Here is a 17,472-nt window from a genome sequence, read left to right as displayed (position 1 = left end):
GAACACGTTTGACTTGAAAGGTGTATTAATTTTATTAAATGTAATTTGTGGTTTCAAATGTGTTTCCAAATATTTTATGTTTCAATGCCAACTTTTACCGCCATACGCTGACGTCATTACAGCGCCAACAATGCACATCCTGAACGCTAGAGGGCAGTGTTGCGCTTTTTAGACTGGCAATGCGTTTGAGAAAGAAGAAATATGACGTGCAATCGTGCGGCGTTCAAGGACAGGCGTTCAAATGCCGTTGGAGGTTTCCACCGCCGAATTTACCATAAACATTGATTCGTTAAAATGTTCACTCTATGGTTTTAACGGTGATATGTATTAACTGACCTTTCAAGCTGTGGTCATGTAGTTAATTTAGTATAGCAGGCCAGTGTGTTGTGAACCTCAATCCTGTTTTCGAGGGCAAGTGAACGTAGCATTTGTTCTGGATTCAATAACATCTTCGTGCGGACGCAGGCTTACAGCCTGACTCGACACAAACACCATAGATGAAAAGTAAACTGCATTTCACTCCAAGTGTCCGTTTTGAACAGGAGAAGGACATTTCCGAAGGTCCCGTTAATCTGTGACGACGCACCGGAACACCGAGGAACGGACGGTGTCGTTAAGCTGGAACAGGAACTTCACCTTCAGTCTCCGGCAGTCCAGGGAAACCGGCGGTGAGAACAACACACATCTGTACAACACATAACAACACACATCTGTACAACAACTCACATGTGTGACAGCACCGTATCTGCTGCTTATAGCTCATTAAATGGGTGATACGCTACATAACAGCAAATGTTCGCAATAGTGTCGTTAGACGTGAGTTTTGGTCGGTGGAGTGACTGTTTTCCTGCAGCATGGATGGTGTTTACGCATCTTCCTGGAAGTCCCAGCCTTAGTCACCCACACCCTTCACGGCCGCTGCATCCACCAGCAGATGACACTGCGCATGCGCTGAGCTGAGCACGGTACCTGAGCTGCGGTCACTCAGACTAGGGGTAAATAAAGCTATAGGGTAAAACAACCACTGAAGAATAGGGGTGTGAAGCCGCAAGAGTCTGGAGATAAGTTAGGTATCCTGATACGCGTCCCACCAAACGATACAGATTAAACCACAAGACTTTTTATTTGAAAGAGAAGGACTACCCATCTAGACATCAGAACAGGGATCAACACCAGCAGGCAGAACCGTCTACCTAATGGACCTTGCTCAAGGGTAGAGACGACAAGGAACTGGCAGAGCATAGAAACTCCAGGATCCAGCTGCACCGAATGTTCAATCAGTGGAGTCAGGAGGGAAGGTGAGCAGGTATGGAAAGCCATGAGAGCCAAAAAGCCTCCAGATCCCGACGTAACCTCTGCCAGCACAGTTTCCTGTCCGTCAAACCCTCAGAGCCTTCTGCTGAATTGTTGAAATCATGGATACAGTTAAAACATTGAGTTTAGAGCTGAGAACTGCTCTCAATGTGTCCATCTCTGTCAGGGAAACCCGGTTACTCCGACACATAACTAGTTTTTACCTGCTTTTTGGCTGCCAGAGGCTGCAGAATCAAGGATCCATTGAACCAGGATGTGGTGACCTGTACTTTACCGCCACTCTTTCCAGGATCCTCTGGGGTCTAACAGGTTGGATGTTCTTTTCGCTGACAGGCGGCGTTTTCCGGGTGCCAGCACTCGTCTGGTAGAGGGAAGCAGGGACGCTGATCCACAGCCGGTCTCAGGATGCCTCTGTTCTTCAGGAAGAGGAAGCCCAGCGAGGACTCTCAGAAGAGGCTGGAGTATCAGCTGTGCCGGGTAACTGTCCCACTAAAAGCCCTGCTGCTGAGCGGGCGGCCAGCCTCTGTGCTGGCAGTAGCTACACTTACTTGGTACCTGTACGTAGTTTTACTACCTGTAGGTAGTTTTACTACAGGTGCTGGTGTGAGAGAAGTACTGTGGAGCAGATCGGTAACTCTGCTGTGTTCGTCTGCAGTCTAAAGAACCGGGAGCTGATGACATCCTGGACATTTCCTGTTGTGAACTTTCAGAGGTGAGAATGTCAGAGGAAATCATCTGAAAACTCTAAAGTCGTTTGGTTTCCAGGTGAAAATGAACCAGTTTCCATTTCTAACGGCAGAGTCAGACTTTTACCAATCCAGTGTGTTGAACGTGCAGCAGGGCAGTAAACGCCACAGTCAGTCCACATCATTCCTGCTGCCTATCAGGCTGGATGGATGGACAGCATCTCTGCTTCCTCTGAGGCCACAGGCAGCCGTTTAGACGCTGGGAGAACCTCAGGGTTCAGTTCTGGGGCCCCTTATGTTCAATTTGTACATTAGAAGGAAGTGAGATGATTTTTATTTGTCGTCAGCCAACTGTGTCCCAAAATAACCAAAGCATTCATGAACTAAACGGTTGATTTGACCGAATTACCTTTGAATCCAACAAACCCAAATGATGTTTCCTGACTGTGAGTAGGATGGATCTAAACCAGGTGAAATTCTTCTAAAACCCTGCCGCTCTGCAGAAACTAGGTCCTAGAAAACAACACAGGTTTTTACATTTTGGCAAAAAACGGCATCATCATAATTCAAAGACGACAGGGAAGAAAATAGATCAAAGATGAGACTTCAAAATGTACTTGATAAATATAGCTAAATACATTTTTACTGTTATTATTATTGAGATATTATTATTATTATTATAAGAATGCAATCGTGTACGGATCGACTTATTGGAAGAAAAGGATCTTTTTTCTCCGTTTCTTTGTCATTTTGAACAGCTCTGAATGTTCATTTGGAATTGTTTTCCTTTGTTTTCATCGATTTTCGTCACATAATTTCTCGATTCCCTCTAAATATTATACTCAGTAGTTATGGAAAGAGGAGCCGGAGAATGAAACAGAGAAAAACATGCTTCTGTTTGGTTTGTTCTGTCCCAGGTCCCATCCAGTGCCTTCTCTATATGCAAGCTTTTCCAGAAAAAGGTGAGTTTCCCAGAACAGAACCGTTCCACTGTCGTGGTCAGAGTTTGCAGAAATCAGTGACGTTATTCTTCAGTTATGCTGCAAATATTGCAAAGACTCCACTGCAGGCTTTGGTCAGAATAATTACTGGAAACTCAAAGAACGTTTTGGGTTTTAACTCAAGAAATATCAAATGTTCATGACTTTAAAATCACCAAACAGAATGTGTTCAGTTGTTATTCTGTATCAGATTTTATTATTAAGGGCGGCACAGTGGTGCAGTGGTTAGCATTGTCGCCTCACAGTGAGGTCCGTGTTCGAATCCCAGTGGGGACCTGCTCCCCGTGCACGTGTGGCTCTCCAGAAGCAGGATTATAGGTTCACTGGTTTCTCTAAAGTGTGTGTCATTGTTGCTTGTGGCAGACTGGCGACCTGTCCAGGTGTGCCCCGCCCCCGCCCCGCCCTCACCCTGGCTCCATGAATGTAGTTCATAGAGTTTCCGTTTGTGTTCACGAGGGAGGAGTGAGCTGTCTGTCAATAGAGGATCTTTGTTCCACTGAGGTCAAACGGCCTTCCCTCCCGTTTGTTCAACACCGTTTTTTCTCCGTTCCGGCTCTGCAGCAGACGTGTTGGTGTCAGCGCCGCCGTCTTTGTGACTTTACTGCCCTGGTCAGCAGGTAGTTTTGTCCGACCTGAAGCCGAAGGCTTCGTTTGTTTCAGGTCAGAGGTCACAGCACCTGCTGGATCCGTGAAGCCGATTCTCTGCAGCGACGCGTGACGGGAAGCATGGTGGGAATGAGGAGTGTCAGGAAGCCTTTGAGGGTTATATCAGAGCAATAATCAATTATAATCATTCATTCATTCTTCTTCTTCTGCCGTTTGTTCCCTTTCAGGGTCCCGGGGCTGCTGGAGCCTATCCTGGCCACACTCAATTATAATCAATACTCAATCAAATGTTAGCTGCTAATCTCTGACAAATTCAAGGCTAATTTCTTTTATTTATGGAAACACTTTTTTGGTAATATTGATATTTGAAAACATTTGGGATTTTAAGCCTAAATTGGTTAAGAAAATGAAAAATGTTGTGGTTTTTAGAAAAAACAAAAGTTTGTTCAATAAAAACTAAAGAGACATTTCAGTTGTGATCATTTAAAGCAGCTCTGATTGTTGCTCTGACCAAACTTTAACACGTCACAAACATTTAAAGACTTTTCCATCTGTTACAAAAAGAGTAGTCTAGAGACTGAACACGTTTACTTAAGTGCTTTTTCTGCAGCTGTATTTTGCTTTTGACCCAGAATGTTACAATCTAATCATTTTTTCCTCTAATATTCGTTCTCGGTGCTCTCTCCTCCTCCGGTCCTCAAAAACCCTTTCTAGTCTTGAAATGTCCAGCAGAAACCTAACGGAGCCGGTTTTAGGTCTGACATTAACTTTTCCCTCCGTTCTTACTGCATGCTGAGCCACACAAACACACCTAAAGGCTTCAGTTGGTGTCAGGACCGTTATCCTCTCCTAGATAACAAAGGGAAGCATCCATGTTGGATTCTGAGTGGAACAGGATGAAACATCTTCTGCCGGTTTAGCCAAATCCGACTTCCCAAACCTACAGCTGACAGAGTTTGGTGAAGCCATGGATGGATTCTGATGGAGCAGAATTTCAGGTCTGAACCATGAATGTGTCTCTAACCTGGGAAATGAGAGAGGAAGGAGGAGGGAGGAACGTCTCCCACCGTCATGAGGAAGAACAAAGCTGTGGTTTCATGTTTGAATCCGGAAACGTATCAGGAGGAAGTGGAAATACTGTCGTGTTTCTACCAGCTCCAACAGCAAACCTTCTGTTTTCTTCTCAGGTTCTAATCCTTCACAGCAATGACCTGAAATACCTGCTGCCCAAAGGATGTGACATCAGCACTCTGAGCACTTTGAAGGTAAAACACCAGCTTCCTGCAGCACGGCGTCCAACCCGGACTCCTCTGTGTTCAGTCTGTCCTGCAGGAGGAGCTGCAGAGCAGGAACAACCCTTCATGCCTGAATTGATCCATCTCTATGGACGGGTTTCTTCCTTCCACAGTGATTATTTGAATGATTGGTTGTAAACGGGCGACGTATGGCGTAGAGGGGGTTAGGGACCAGGGGTGAGTGGCCCTGCATTCAATTAATGGGAGGTTGCCCCCCCCCCCTTATGTTAACCTGAGGGAGAGACTCTCAGTGAGGGATACTAGAACGCTCAACCAACCGCCGTCCAGCCGCGTTTCTGTGGTCTTCTTATCATCAGTGGGTTTTAGGAAAAGGTTGTCTTTATTCCATTTACAGCCTGGCCTCGCTCACAAACACACCTGCAGATTTATTCACAAACACACCTGGGGGGTATTCCAGAAAGCAGGTTCTGCTAGCTCCCACGGTAAGTTTGAGGCTAAGGAAGTTGATAACCTCAGCTTTCAGTTCCAGAAATGGAGGTATGTTTCAGGGTATGTCAAGTTGCCATAGCAACTCATGCTCTGAACATAACCTGGTCGGGAGCAGGTTTAGTTGAAAGTTAGTTTGTTTTCAGAGAGGTGAAGCAGCATGGCGTGTCCATTTGAAGATGATTTAGTGGATGAAGAAGCTCAGATAATACTTTTTCCACCATGAGAGGATGATAAAACCACATATGGATGTTGGAAAAGTCAACTTTTTTACTTTGATCTAACTTAGTTATTTGCTTCAGTTAAGATAAATTATTTTTTTGTTAAGTCAGTTTAAAAATAACACGTAGTTATCAGACAGTTATTTTACTTTCATTCAAATTAATTCAATTAAGTTGGTGTAACTTTGGTGCTGCTGTTAGATCGGCCCGCAAGGGATTGTGGGATACCATTCCCTTTGCCAGTCTGGACGGATTTGGGTTTAAGTGTGGGTTTTTGACAAAATGTATTTAGTTGTTTAGCTGTTTTACTGTGTTTTGCTGAGTTATTTTGTCCTACTGTGCTTAAGTCTCTGCACCATGAGTGAGAGCGAAGGAGAGGATGATGAGTTTATATAGCACCCCTACCGATCATTGGTGTAATGACAAAGATGGAGAATTCTTTAATGAATTTGAGCGCAATGTGCATTTTTTCCTCGTCCTTTTTATTGTTGTAAAAATGAGCATATCTGCCGGCTCATACTTAGACATAAGAGAGATCAAAAAATATAATTAATTAAGATGGAAAAAATATTAATTGAATTGGAGTAATATGACATTAAGTTTGATAAATACATAAATTTGAGTTGTATAAACAATTATTGAGTTTTATAGACGTAAGAAATTAGGTTGATTGGGTCTCAGTAACTCAGACATTTGTCAGCACTGTGACAGTAATCTACCCGACAGCTACATGCATGCACTATGGTTCTGCACGCCTGTCCAGGCTCTCTGGCAGCAGGTATGTGCCGATCTATCAGTCTGGCTTAAGGTTTCAATCACTGCCTCACCGTCACTTTGTGTGCTTGGTGACATGAGTGCCATCGATGTAGAAGGAGGATTAGGCTCTATCATTTTCATAACTCTTTGCATTGCTAAAAAAACTATTTTAATAAATTGGAAAAGCAAAAAAAATATAAATATAAGTCAACACAGAAATCTGCTGCTTGATCATATCAGCTTGGAAAAAATGTCAGCCCAAAGTTCAAGTAACTTTGAAAGAATTCGGTCTCTCTGGTCTCCCATAGCTAACTCCGTGACTTAGGGGGTGGGGGGGGCCTGGTCGTCGCTGCTCCTTGCCCTTCTGCCGTGGGCCGGGTTGGGGGTCGGGGCCTCCGGTGCCTGGCGGGGGTGGTGGGGGCTCCGTTGGTCGGGGGGTCGGGTCCGGCGCCTGGGTGGGGCGGGCTGGGGCGCTGCGTGGTCCTTTGGGCTTGAGTGTGGGGGTGCGTGATGGGGGGGTGGGGTGGTGGTCTGGCTTGGCTTGGGGGGTGGTCCCTTTGCCTGTGCTGGGGGGGGTTGGCGGGGGGCGCTGCTCGGGGGGGGGGGCAGCGGCGCTGGATGGGCTTCCCATCTACGCCTGGGGCTGGGATCGGGTGGGGGCCTGGGCTTGCTCCGGGGGGGGCCGGCGCTTTCTGCCTCCTCTCTCTCTGTGTGGGGGGGGTGGTGGTGCTGGGCCTGGGGTGTCGGCACCTCCGGGGGTGGGGCCCCTGGGCTGGGTGGGCCTGGCCCCCTTGTTGGGGGGGGGGCGGGGGACAGCTGTTTGACCACCGGGGGACAGTCTATCAGCTGTCCCCAACTTACCCCCTTCCTCATATAACCTCATAATAGGGTGAGGGGGTGGGGGGCTTAGCCTGCGATAAGCCTTGGGGGGGGTTTACTAGGCAGTGGCCCACCTCCTATGGTTGCCGTATGGAGTGGGCCCCCCCTCTTTCGGTTGTATTTGCACCTTAGACATGTAGGGCCCTTGGTAGGGGGGGTGCTTGGACATCACTGCCAGCAAGCAGCGGATGTCCTCCTAGCACCCTACCCGCCAATTTTAACCGCACCTTAGACATTTAGGGCCCCTTGGTGGGGAGGGTGAGGGGACGTCACTGTGAGTAATCAGGAGATGTCCCCTTAGTGCCCTACCCGCCAATTTTAACTGCACCCCCCTTAGTACACACACCCCTCCCCCCTCAATATATACATCCAAACATAAACACACACACATGCACACACACACCCTCTCAAACACACATACACGCACACACATTTTGCAAGGAAGGTGGGACCTGGGTCCGTCTGTCCCCTGCCTCTTCCCTGGTGGGGGGTGCGGGCCCCTTTGCAACTTTGCGGCCGTGTCCCCGGGGTGCCGGCTTCCTGGGCCCGGCGGTGCTCTCTCCGCGCGGTGGGGGAGTTCACATTACATCTGAGCCGGGGGTGTCTGGTCCCTGGGGTGTCTGGTCCCTGGGGGGTGGGTTCTGGTCCTTGCTCCTGAGTGCTGGGCCCCGCCAAATTTCCAACTGTGGCCGAGCCTGGTCGGGCCATATTTATAACACTCCTTGTGGGCCCTCTTTTTTTCCCCGGGGTTCCCCCCTCCTGGGCGGGGGCGGCGGGCCCCCTGCCTCGCTCCTCCCTGGACCAACCGTGGGCCGGGCGGATGGCTGCCTGGAGTGCGGAGCGGGTCTCCCTTGGGGGGTCCTGGCTCGTACCTGGGGTTGGGGCGGGGGGATGCCCGGAACTCCTGGGTGGTGGTGGGGTGCTCGTTTGGGGCTGTGGGCGTCCTTCTCCGGTGGGGCTCTGCGTTGGGTTCTCCCGGCGCGGCGGGGGGGCTGCTCTCCTGGTTGGGCTGGGGCGGCGCTCTCTTTCCCTCCGTGCTTCCCTGGCCTCTGGCTCTGGGGGCCTTGCGGCGGCCCTGCTGGCCCTGGCCTGGGTGGCGGGCTTGGTCGCCCGGGCGGCGGTTGTTCCTTGCCGGTTCCCGTGTGGCGTTGGGGGGATTCCGGCTGCCGCTGCTGCTGCGGTGGGGGTCTTGGGGTGGGGATGGCTGGGCACTCTCCCTCCTTCTTTTCACGTTCCACCATCCATTTTAGAAGAACATAAACACTCACCTGAGCACAGGTGTTAGCTCACCTTTGCACTAATAGCTTGCATGACTGAATGACTGAAATATTTCACACTAGTTGGTTTTAAGGCATATGTATGCGTTTGTGAACACTATCTGTTTTGTGTACATGTCGACAGGTGGACATTTTTGCAGCTAGCAGGTGTGTTTATAACATTTGAGTGTGTGTGTGGACGGCCCCCGCCCTTTTTGTACTGCATTTGAACCTTACCATAATGATTAACAACCAGTAAACTTGTTGCTGTATGCTGCTTCATGGTCTTATCCCCCTTCCCCCTCCTATTATCACCCCCTACCCCCCCTCTCTCTAACGTCCCTCTCTCTTCTTCCCTTCTTTCCTTTTCCGTCCGGTCCAACACCAAAGATTTTCAGACATGATTGAAATTAATAAAGTTTGGCCTCAATTACAAAAGGGGTTTATTCAGTCATACCTTTGGTTTGTCTGAAGATTAATAACCCCTCTTGTTAAAGTAAAATATGTCCAACACAAGAGGCCCTCAGCTCTCATCTGTCTGCCCAGCTGTTGGACAGGACAAGTTAAAAAAAAAAAAAAAAAAAGAAATTAGGTTGATTAAATTTAACTCAATTATTTGTTACCAATAGAAGTATTTAATTTAAGGTGGCAAAATTGGATAAGTTTCAGATAGGACGGATAATATATATATATATATATATATATATATATATATATATATATATATATATATATATATATATATATATATATATATATATATATATATATGCGTCACAAGGAAAATGGAAATAAGATCAGAAACTTGTGTGTTTACTTTGTCTGTTCTTCTACTACAAGCAGAAACTCTTTCTTCTGATGATGCAGCTGTGTTACTTTTTTGATGGACGTATAATCTTCATACGCCGTCATTAAAATCTCAGACTCCGTCTCACTAAAGTATTGGGCTCTCTTTGGTTCTCCACGCGTTTTCATGGTTAGTCCGGAAATCGGCGATCTATTGAGAATGTCTTTATGTACCTCCCGTGCACGAGCATTAACCCAGGGTTACCAAGTCGAGCGTAATTATGCTAACTCATATCCGGTCTTCTGGAACCGACATACCCAGAGTAAGCGAGTTCAGGCGGATTTCAGCCAGAGTTCAGGCTTAAAGTCAGGGGAGTTTAAACATGCTTCCTGGGGCCTGTTTCAGAAAGGAGGTTCAACCAACTCTGAGGTTGAACTTGAACTCTGAGTTGGTCAATCGGGAGATTAACAACTCTGAGTTTTCTGTTTCAGAGAAGCTGATCCGAGTCAGGTCAAACAACTCTGAGTGGATTGATTCGGAGTTTAGCGTGCGCACCGTGACTGTAAGAAGCCATTATCAATGGAGCACAGATATCACAAGTCACCATGGCAACCGTGAAAAAAAGAGGTCTGCGTATTTGTCTCCAGCTGAACTTGACGTGCTGCTGCAGAGTTACAGTGAATATGAGCACATATTCCAGAAGAAAAGCAGCACCTCTGCATCTGCAAAACAGAGACAGTTAGCGTGGAAAACATAGCTGCTCAAGTTAATGCCTAAGTTTGCATTTAAATCATTGTTATAAAATATTGACTGTAATAACTTTTTAAATAGCGTTAGGAGTGAAATAAAAAAATGGCGATATTTAGGTGTACTTTTGAAGTGTTCTTCCTGGTGTAAATGCATGAAATGCTGCATAGTGTACAGAACCAATCTGGGGGAAAATGCATTTGACGTCGGTAATGTTTAGAGGACTTTTTTGTTAACCTTCCCCTTTTGCAAACGTTGGTCATTTTAATATTAATACATGCAATTGTGTTTTTAAAAGTGAGCTTATGTCTACTGTTGAACCTTTCGCTGCGCGAAGACTTCTCCTTTCTTTTCTCTCGTCTTTCCGACCGACCGTGGTCAGAAGCGCAGGGGAGATTTCCTTCAGGGCCGAAGGGAATTCTCCTTCGGGGTTCACTTCCCGTTGGAAACCCTCAACCTCCAGAGCGGATAAAGAATGACTCCAAAACAGTTATTCTGGGAATGACACCTTCTCTTTATTTAACGAAGTGCTCCGTCCTCCGAACACACAATATATCCCACGCACACACCTCTGCACCTGCACTCGCACCCCGCTCAGCACACACACGCTGCAACACTACCCTTGTATTGATCAAGTGGTATAGGTTTATACGGGATTAAGAAAGTAAGCAGTGCTAGCAAATTGTGTTTCCAAAAATTAATTGATACATTAATCTAATTCAATGTCCCTGATTTCATTTTCATGTAGTTGCAATCCTGCAGGAATTAAAAGAACATGGCAGCAGCTAAAAATGAAGTATAAAAACATAATTCAATCAGGTCAAATGTGAGCATGTCATGGATGTAGGCTTTGTTGACAATATTTGACATATGAAACATCTACATAGCAAGACCTAATGTTGTTTTCATTGTATATGTAATTGACTGCAACGAAAAACGGTAACGCTCAAACAAAAACGTATGGAGCAATGACAAAATATTGAGTCTTCTCAAAATCCTCGTACGAGGTAAATGTAATTCTCTATGAATTAATGCAGCCTCCTCGTCTACTGGGTCCTCCAAAAAAGAACAAGCCATTCTTGTCACTTAGACCGTCTCTGTGTGACGGAAATGTGGGCAATGAAGGTTAAAGCGAAAAATACCGCTTCGTCTTTAAAAAGGGGAGGGGACCGGCAGAAACCTTGAGTTTAGGGAATAAAACCTGCTCCCGACCAGGTTAGGTTCACAGCATAAGTAACCATGGACACTGACTCCGAGTATAAGTTACCTCTCTTTCAGAAACGGGTTTGACTTACTCTGCTTTCTCTGGTTTAACAAACCTCCCATTCTGAAACGGAAAACCCAGGGTTTCCCTGATTTCAGGGTTAACGCACTCAGAGTTTACACTTAACCTCCTTTCTGAAACAGACCCCTGGAATACCCCCCTGCAGCTTTATTCACGAACACACCTGGAGCTTTATTCACGAACACACCTGGAGCTTTATTCACAAACACACCTGGAGCTTTATTCACAAACACACCTGCAGCTTTATTCACGAACACACCTGGAGCTTTATTCACAAACACACCTGGAGCTTTATTCACAAACACACCTGCAGCTTTATTCACAAACATACCTGGAGCTTTATTCACAAACACACCTGCAGCTTTATTCACAAACACACCTGCAGCTTTATTCACAAACACACCTGCAGCTTTATTCACAAACACACCTGGAGCTTTATTCACAAACACATCTGCAACTTTATTCACAAACACACCTGCAGCTTTATTCACAAACACACCTGCAGCTTTATTCACAAACACACCTGCAGCTTTATTCACAAACACACCTGCAGCTTTATTCACAAACACACATGCAGCTTTATTCACAAACACACCTGGAGCTTTATTCACAAACACACATGCAGCTTTATTCACAAACACATCTGGAGCTTTATTCACAAACACACCTGGAGCTTTATTCACAAACACACCTGGAGCTTTATTCACAAACACACCTGCAGCTTTATTCACAAACACACATGCAGCTTTATTCACAAACACACCTGGAGCTTTATTCACAAACACACATGCAGCTTTATTCACAAACACACCTGCAGCTTTATTCACAAACACACCTGCAGATTTATTCACAAACACACCTGGAGCTTTATTCACAAACACACCTGCAGCTTTATTCACAAACACACCTGGAGCTTTATTCACAAACACACCTGGAGCTTTATTCACAAACACACCTGGAGCTTTATTCACAAACACACCTGCAGCTTTATTCACAAACACACCTGCAGCTTTATTCACAAACACATCTGCAGCTTTATTCACAAACACATCTGCAGCTTTATTCACAAACACATCTGCAGCTTTATTCACAAACACACCTGGAGCTTTATTCACAAACACACCTGGAGCTTTATTCACAAACACACCTGCAGCTTTATTCACAAACACACCTGGAGCTTTATTCACAAACACACATGCAGCTTTATTCACAAACACACCTGCAGCTTTATTCACAAACACACCTGGAGCTTTATTCACAAACACACCTGGAGCTTTATTCACAAACACACCTGGAGCTTTATTCACAAACACACCTGGAGCTTTATTCACAAACACACCTGGAGCTTTATTCACAAACACACCTGTAGCTTTATTCACAAACACACCTGCAGATTTATTCACAAACACACCTGCAGCTTTATTCACAAACACACCTGCAGCTTTATTCACAAACACACCTGCAGCTTTATTCACAAACACACCTGCAGCTTTATTCACAAACACACCTGGAGCTTTATTCACAAATACACCTGCAGATTTATTCACAAACACACCTGGAGCTTTATTCACAAACACACCTGGAGCTTTATTCACAAACACACCTGGAGCTTTATTCACAAACACACCTGGAGCTTTATTCACAAACACACCTGCAGCTTTATTCACAAACACACATGCAGCTTTATTCACAAACACACCTGGAGCTTTATTCACAAACACACCTGGAGCTTTATTCACAAACACACCTGCAGCTTTATTCACAAACACACCTGGAGCTTTATTCACAAACACACCTGCAGCTTTATTCACAAACACACATGCAGCTTTATTCACAAACACACCTGCAGCTTTATTCACAAACACACCTGCAGCTTTATTCACAAACACACCTGCAGCTTTATTCACAAACACACCTGCAGCTTTATTCACAAACACACCTGGAGCTTTATTCACAAACACACCTGGAGCTTTATTCACAAACACACCCGGAGCTTTATTCACAAACACACCCGGAGCTTTATTCACAAACACACCTGGAGCTTTATTCACAAACACACCTGCAGCTTTATTCACAAACACACCTGGAGCTTTATTCACAAACACACCTGGAGCTTTATTCACAAACACACCTGTAGCTTTATTCACAAACACACCTGCAGATTTATTCACAAACACACCTGCAGCTTTATTCACAAACACACCTGCAGCTTTATTCACAAACACACCTGCAGCTTTATTCACAAACACACCTGCAGCTTTATTCACAAACACACCTGGAGCTTTATTCACAAATACACCTGCAGATTTATTCACAAACACACCTGGAGCTTTATTCACAAACACACCTGGAGCTTTATTCACAAACACACCTGGAGCTTTATTCACAAACACACCTGGAGCTTTATTCACAAACACACCTGCAGCTTTATTCACAAACACACCTGCAGCTTTATTCACAAACACACATGCAGCTTTATTCACAAACACACCTGGAGCTTTATTCACAAACACACCTGGAGCTTTATTCACAAACACACCTGCAGCTTTATTCACAAACACACCTGGAGCTTTATTCACAAACACACATGCAGCTTTATTCACAAACACACATGCAGCTTTATTCACAAACACACCTGCAGCTTTATTCACAAACACACCTGCAGCTTTATTCACAAACACACCTGGAGCTTTATTCACAAACACACCTGCAGATTTATTCACAAACACACCTGGAGCTTTATTCACAAACACACCTGGAGCTTTATTCACAAACACACCCGGAGCTTTATTCACAAACACACCTGGAGCTTTATTCACAAACACACCTGCAGCTTTATTCACAAACACACCTGCAGCTTTATTCACAAACACACATGCAGCTTTATTCACAAACACACCTGGAGCTTTATTCACAAACACACCTGGAGCTTTATTCACAAACACACCTGCAGCTTTATTCACAAACACACATGCAGGTTTATTCACAAACACACCTGGAGCTTTATTCACAAACACACCTGGAGCTTTATTCACAAACACACCTGGAGCTTTATTCACAAACACACCTGGAGCTTTATTCACAAACACACCTGCAGCTTTATTCACAAACACACCTGCAGCTTTATTCACAAACACACCTGCAGCTTTATTCACAAACACACATGCAGATTTATTCACAAACACACATGCAGATTTATTCACAAACACACATGCAGCTTTATTCACAAACACACATGCAGCTTTATTCACAAACACACAAACACACCTGCAGCTTTATTCACAAACACACCTGCAGCTTTATTCTAACCTCAGCAAATGTTTGCTTCTTTGGTTTCAAGCTCGTAACCTTTGTTTCCTGCTGTAAAACGTCCTATCTGAAACGCCACACTTCCCGCTGAGGGTCAGGCTCTTCTGCCGACGGGCTCCAACCGTAAGGAAAGGGGCGGGGCTACAGCTGGGCAAGGGGAGCAGCTGCCCCCTCATCCAACAGCTTTGTCAATGTTAGACAAAAGTAACAGGAGTCTTATTTTCAGGTGAAATGCTGCTGCACCGCCGTACATGTTAGCCGTTAGCCGTCTGGCATTAGCCAAACCTTTTGGAAAGCTCGTTAATAATCACTTAATGGGTGTTCTGACTTTCCACACCGCTGTTCTCTTTTGCCCCCTTCCTGCCCCCACATGTATCCTGTTGGGCTGCAGACAGGAGCCTGAAACTTTCAGATTCTGGTTCTGGTAGGAGAGAACCGAGCTCGCTGCAGGTTTGGTCACAGCCCTGACTGCAGGGTTAGCCGGAGGACCGGCAGGCTGTGGCTTGCAGGTGCATCAGGGATCCGCCCCCATAGTTCCATCACCTGTATGAAAGGGCCAGAAAGGAGGGAGGAGCTAGTGAGCGCTGGGCGGGCATTCATTCGTCTGTTTCCTGTCTGCAGCTTTCCTATCCTCGTTCCTCATTTGCATTCATGCTTCATCGATCTTGTTTCAAAGGTGTTGGATCTTCATGAAAACAAGCTAGCGACTCTTCCTGAGGACATCGGGAAATTGGTCTCCCTGCAGGTAAATCCAGTCTCCGCCCCTCAGAAGACGGCGTGAATGCAGGCGACTCATCCCATCCTATCCGTGTTTCCAGATTCTAAACGTTGAGAAGAACCGGCTGAAGGTTCTGCCAGAGTCCATCGGAGATCTGCACCTACTGCAAACGCTGAACCTGAAGGGTATGAATGCCACAGTAGGTGTCGAGTGGGCGGTCTTTATAGAGTTCTGATGGTTTTTTGGTGCGGCCGCCTCACAGGGAACTGCCTCTGCGAGCTGCCGTCCTCCATGGGCTCGCTGAGAAGCCTGCGGACCCTGGATGTGAGCGACAACTGCATCACGGAGCTGCCCAGAGCGCTAGCATACATCCGCACTCTGGAGGTGGGCTCACCTGCTGTCCAACGCTCAGAAGAATCCAGAGATGACTGACTGACGTGTGTGTGTTTGTGCGCCTGGACAGATCTTCTCTCTGGATGCTGCCGCCATGTCCTACCCGCCAGCATGCGTGTGCACAGAGGGAACCACGAGCATTCAGAGCTTTCTGTGCGCCGGTATGTTGTTGGCCGTGGTTCTACGCTCTGAACCCAATGTTTGGATGAGTCCAGTGGTGCTGCTGGTACAGATGAGTTCTGTCTGTGTTAGAGCGGCATTGCATCATGACTTCATCAGGTTTATTAGTGATCTGCTTTCTGAAGCTGTTTATGATTTTCTTTGGTTGATTTTCAGTTGATTTGACTGATTACTGTAGTCAGTCTAAAGTCCTTTTCTTCCACATCGGGAGGATATCTTTGTTCTTCTTGGTTTATCCAGAGGAATGGGAGTGAATGACTTCATAACTTTCAGTTCATTATTTATCTCATCATTTATTAATTATTGGCTCGATCTCCACTGAAGGACTCATGCATCTCATCCAGTCGGCCTCCATAGTTCAGTCATTTCTGTGGGACATGTCCCTTTAAAATAAGACGTTTCTGCTGGCGTGGGTCATCCTAAAGCTAAACACAGTTTGGAACATTGATGGAGAGGCTTCTCTGAATCAAAACGTGCTTAATGCTCTTTAAGCGTCTGGAACAGAGGCTAGTCTAGTTTGAACGCTGGCAGCGCCTCTTTGTTCCCTTTCAGGACGTGGCGTCCTGTCGGTACATTTGTCCCTGCTGAGGACGGATGTGACTGTCAGCCTTTCTGCTAACTGTTCTCCTGTTATTCTTAGAACTGGGAGAGGAGTACTGCCCGCCATCCCAGTATCTCCTACCGGTGCTGGAGACCGACTGCAGTACACAGAACTCTGACTGTGTGGATGACGGGGACGAAGCTTGGAAGGTACGGCACACGGCAAACATGAACGTATATTAATGAGCACAGAATTAAAGATCCAAGACGGTAAAAAGACAGTTTTCTTTGGCCACAGCATGGTGACTAATCAGGTAAAAAGGAGGGTAGGGACTTTTCATTTTAAAGTCTAGGAAAAGGAAAAGTGGGACCTGAAGGTAGAATTGATGCTCTTGGATTTTTATCTGACAGCTAGAGGATCAGCAGACTCATCACGCTGTGGACTCGTATCCCACTTTAGTCTTTTCTTTATGATGATGGTGTTGTGGTCGACAGATCTGCACAAGGAAAGCCGTTCCACACGTCTGTGGTTCGGAGGCTGCTATGACTATGGCAGGTAGAAAGCCCCATAGGATGGTTGCCGTATGGAGTGGGCCCCCCCTCTTTCGGTTTTATTTGCACCTTAGACATGTAGGGTCCTTGGTAGAGGGGGTGCTTGGACATCACTGCAAGCAAGCAGCAGATGTCCTCCTGGCACCCTACCCGCCAATTTTAACCGCACCTTAGACATTTAGGGCCCCTTGGTGGGGAGGGTGAGGGGACATCACTGTGAGTAATCAGGAGATGTCCCCTTAGTGCCCTACTCGCCAATTTTAACTGCACCCCCCTTAGTACACACGCCCCTCCCCCTTCAATATATACATTCCAACATAAACACACACACATGCACACACACACCCTCTCAAACACACATACACGCACACACATTTTGCAAGGAAGGTGGGACCTGGGTCCATCTGTCCCCTACCCCCTCCCTGGTGGGGGGTGCGGGCCCCTTGGCGACGGCGGCCGTGTCCCCTGGGTGCCGGCTCCCTGGGCCCGGCGGTGCTCTC

General features: G+C 46.3%; 1 protein-coding gene across 2 annotated transcripts in view; it reads left to right on the top strand.

Moving 5' to 3' along the window:
* The first annotated feature begins 257 nt into the window (after nt 1-257).
* lrsam1 (leucine rich repeat and sterile alpha motif containing 1) overlaps nt 258-17,472 on the top strand; it is a 32,233-nt gene continuing 15,018 nt past the window's right edge. Inside the window, exons 1-10 of one of the 2 annotated variants that reach the window (XM_023960677.1) lie at nt 258-668; nt 1,648-1,791; nt 1,970-2,026; nt 2,918-2,962; nt 4,795-4,872; nt 15,266-15,334; nt 15,408-15,492; nt 15,570-15,691; nt 15,771-15,861; nt 16,521-16,630. In XM_023960677.1, coding sequence (XP_023816445.1) covers nt 1,720-1,791; nt 1,970-2,026; nt 2,918-2,962; nt 4,795-4,872; nt 15,266-15,334; nt 15,408-15,492; nt 15,570-15,691; nt 15,771-15,861; nt 16,521-16,630 — 729 coding nt within the window. In that variant the 5' untranslated portion in view covers nt 258-668; nt 1,648-1,719. The remainder of the gene's footprint in view (nt 669-1,647; nt 1,792-1,969; nt 2,027-2,917; nt 2,963-4,794; nt 4,873-15,265; nt 15,335-15,407; nt 15,493-15,569; nt 15,692-15,770; nt 15,862-16,520; nt 16,631-17,472) is intronic. The other variant, XM_023960676.1, reaches the window with a different exon arrangement.

Source organism: Oryzias latipes, chromosome 12, assembly GCF_002234675.1.
Source record: "Oryzias latipes chromosome 12, ASM223467v1".
NCBI lineage: Eukaryota > Metazoa > Chordata > Actinopteri > Beloniformes > Adrianichthyidae > Oryzias > Oryzias latipes.
Note: the sequence above shows the minus strand (reverse complement) of the source record. Positions and strands in the feature narration are given on the sequence as shown.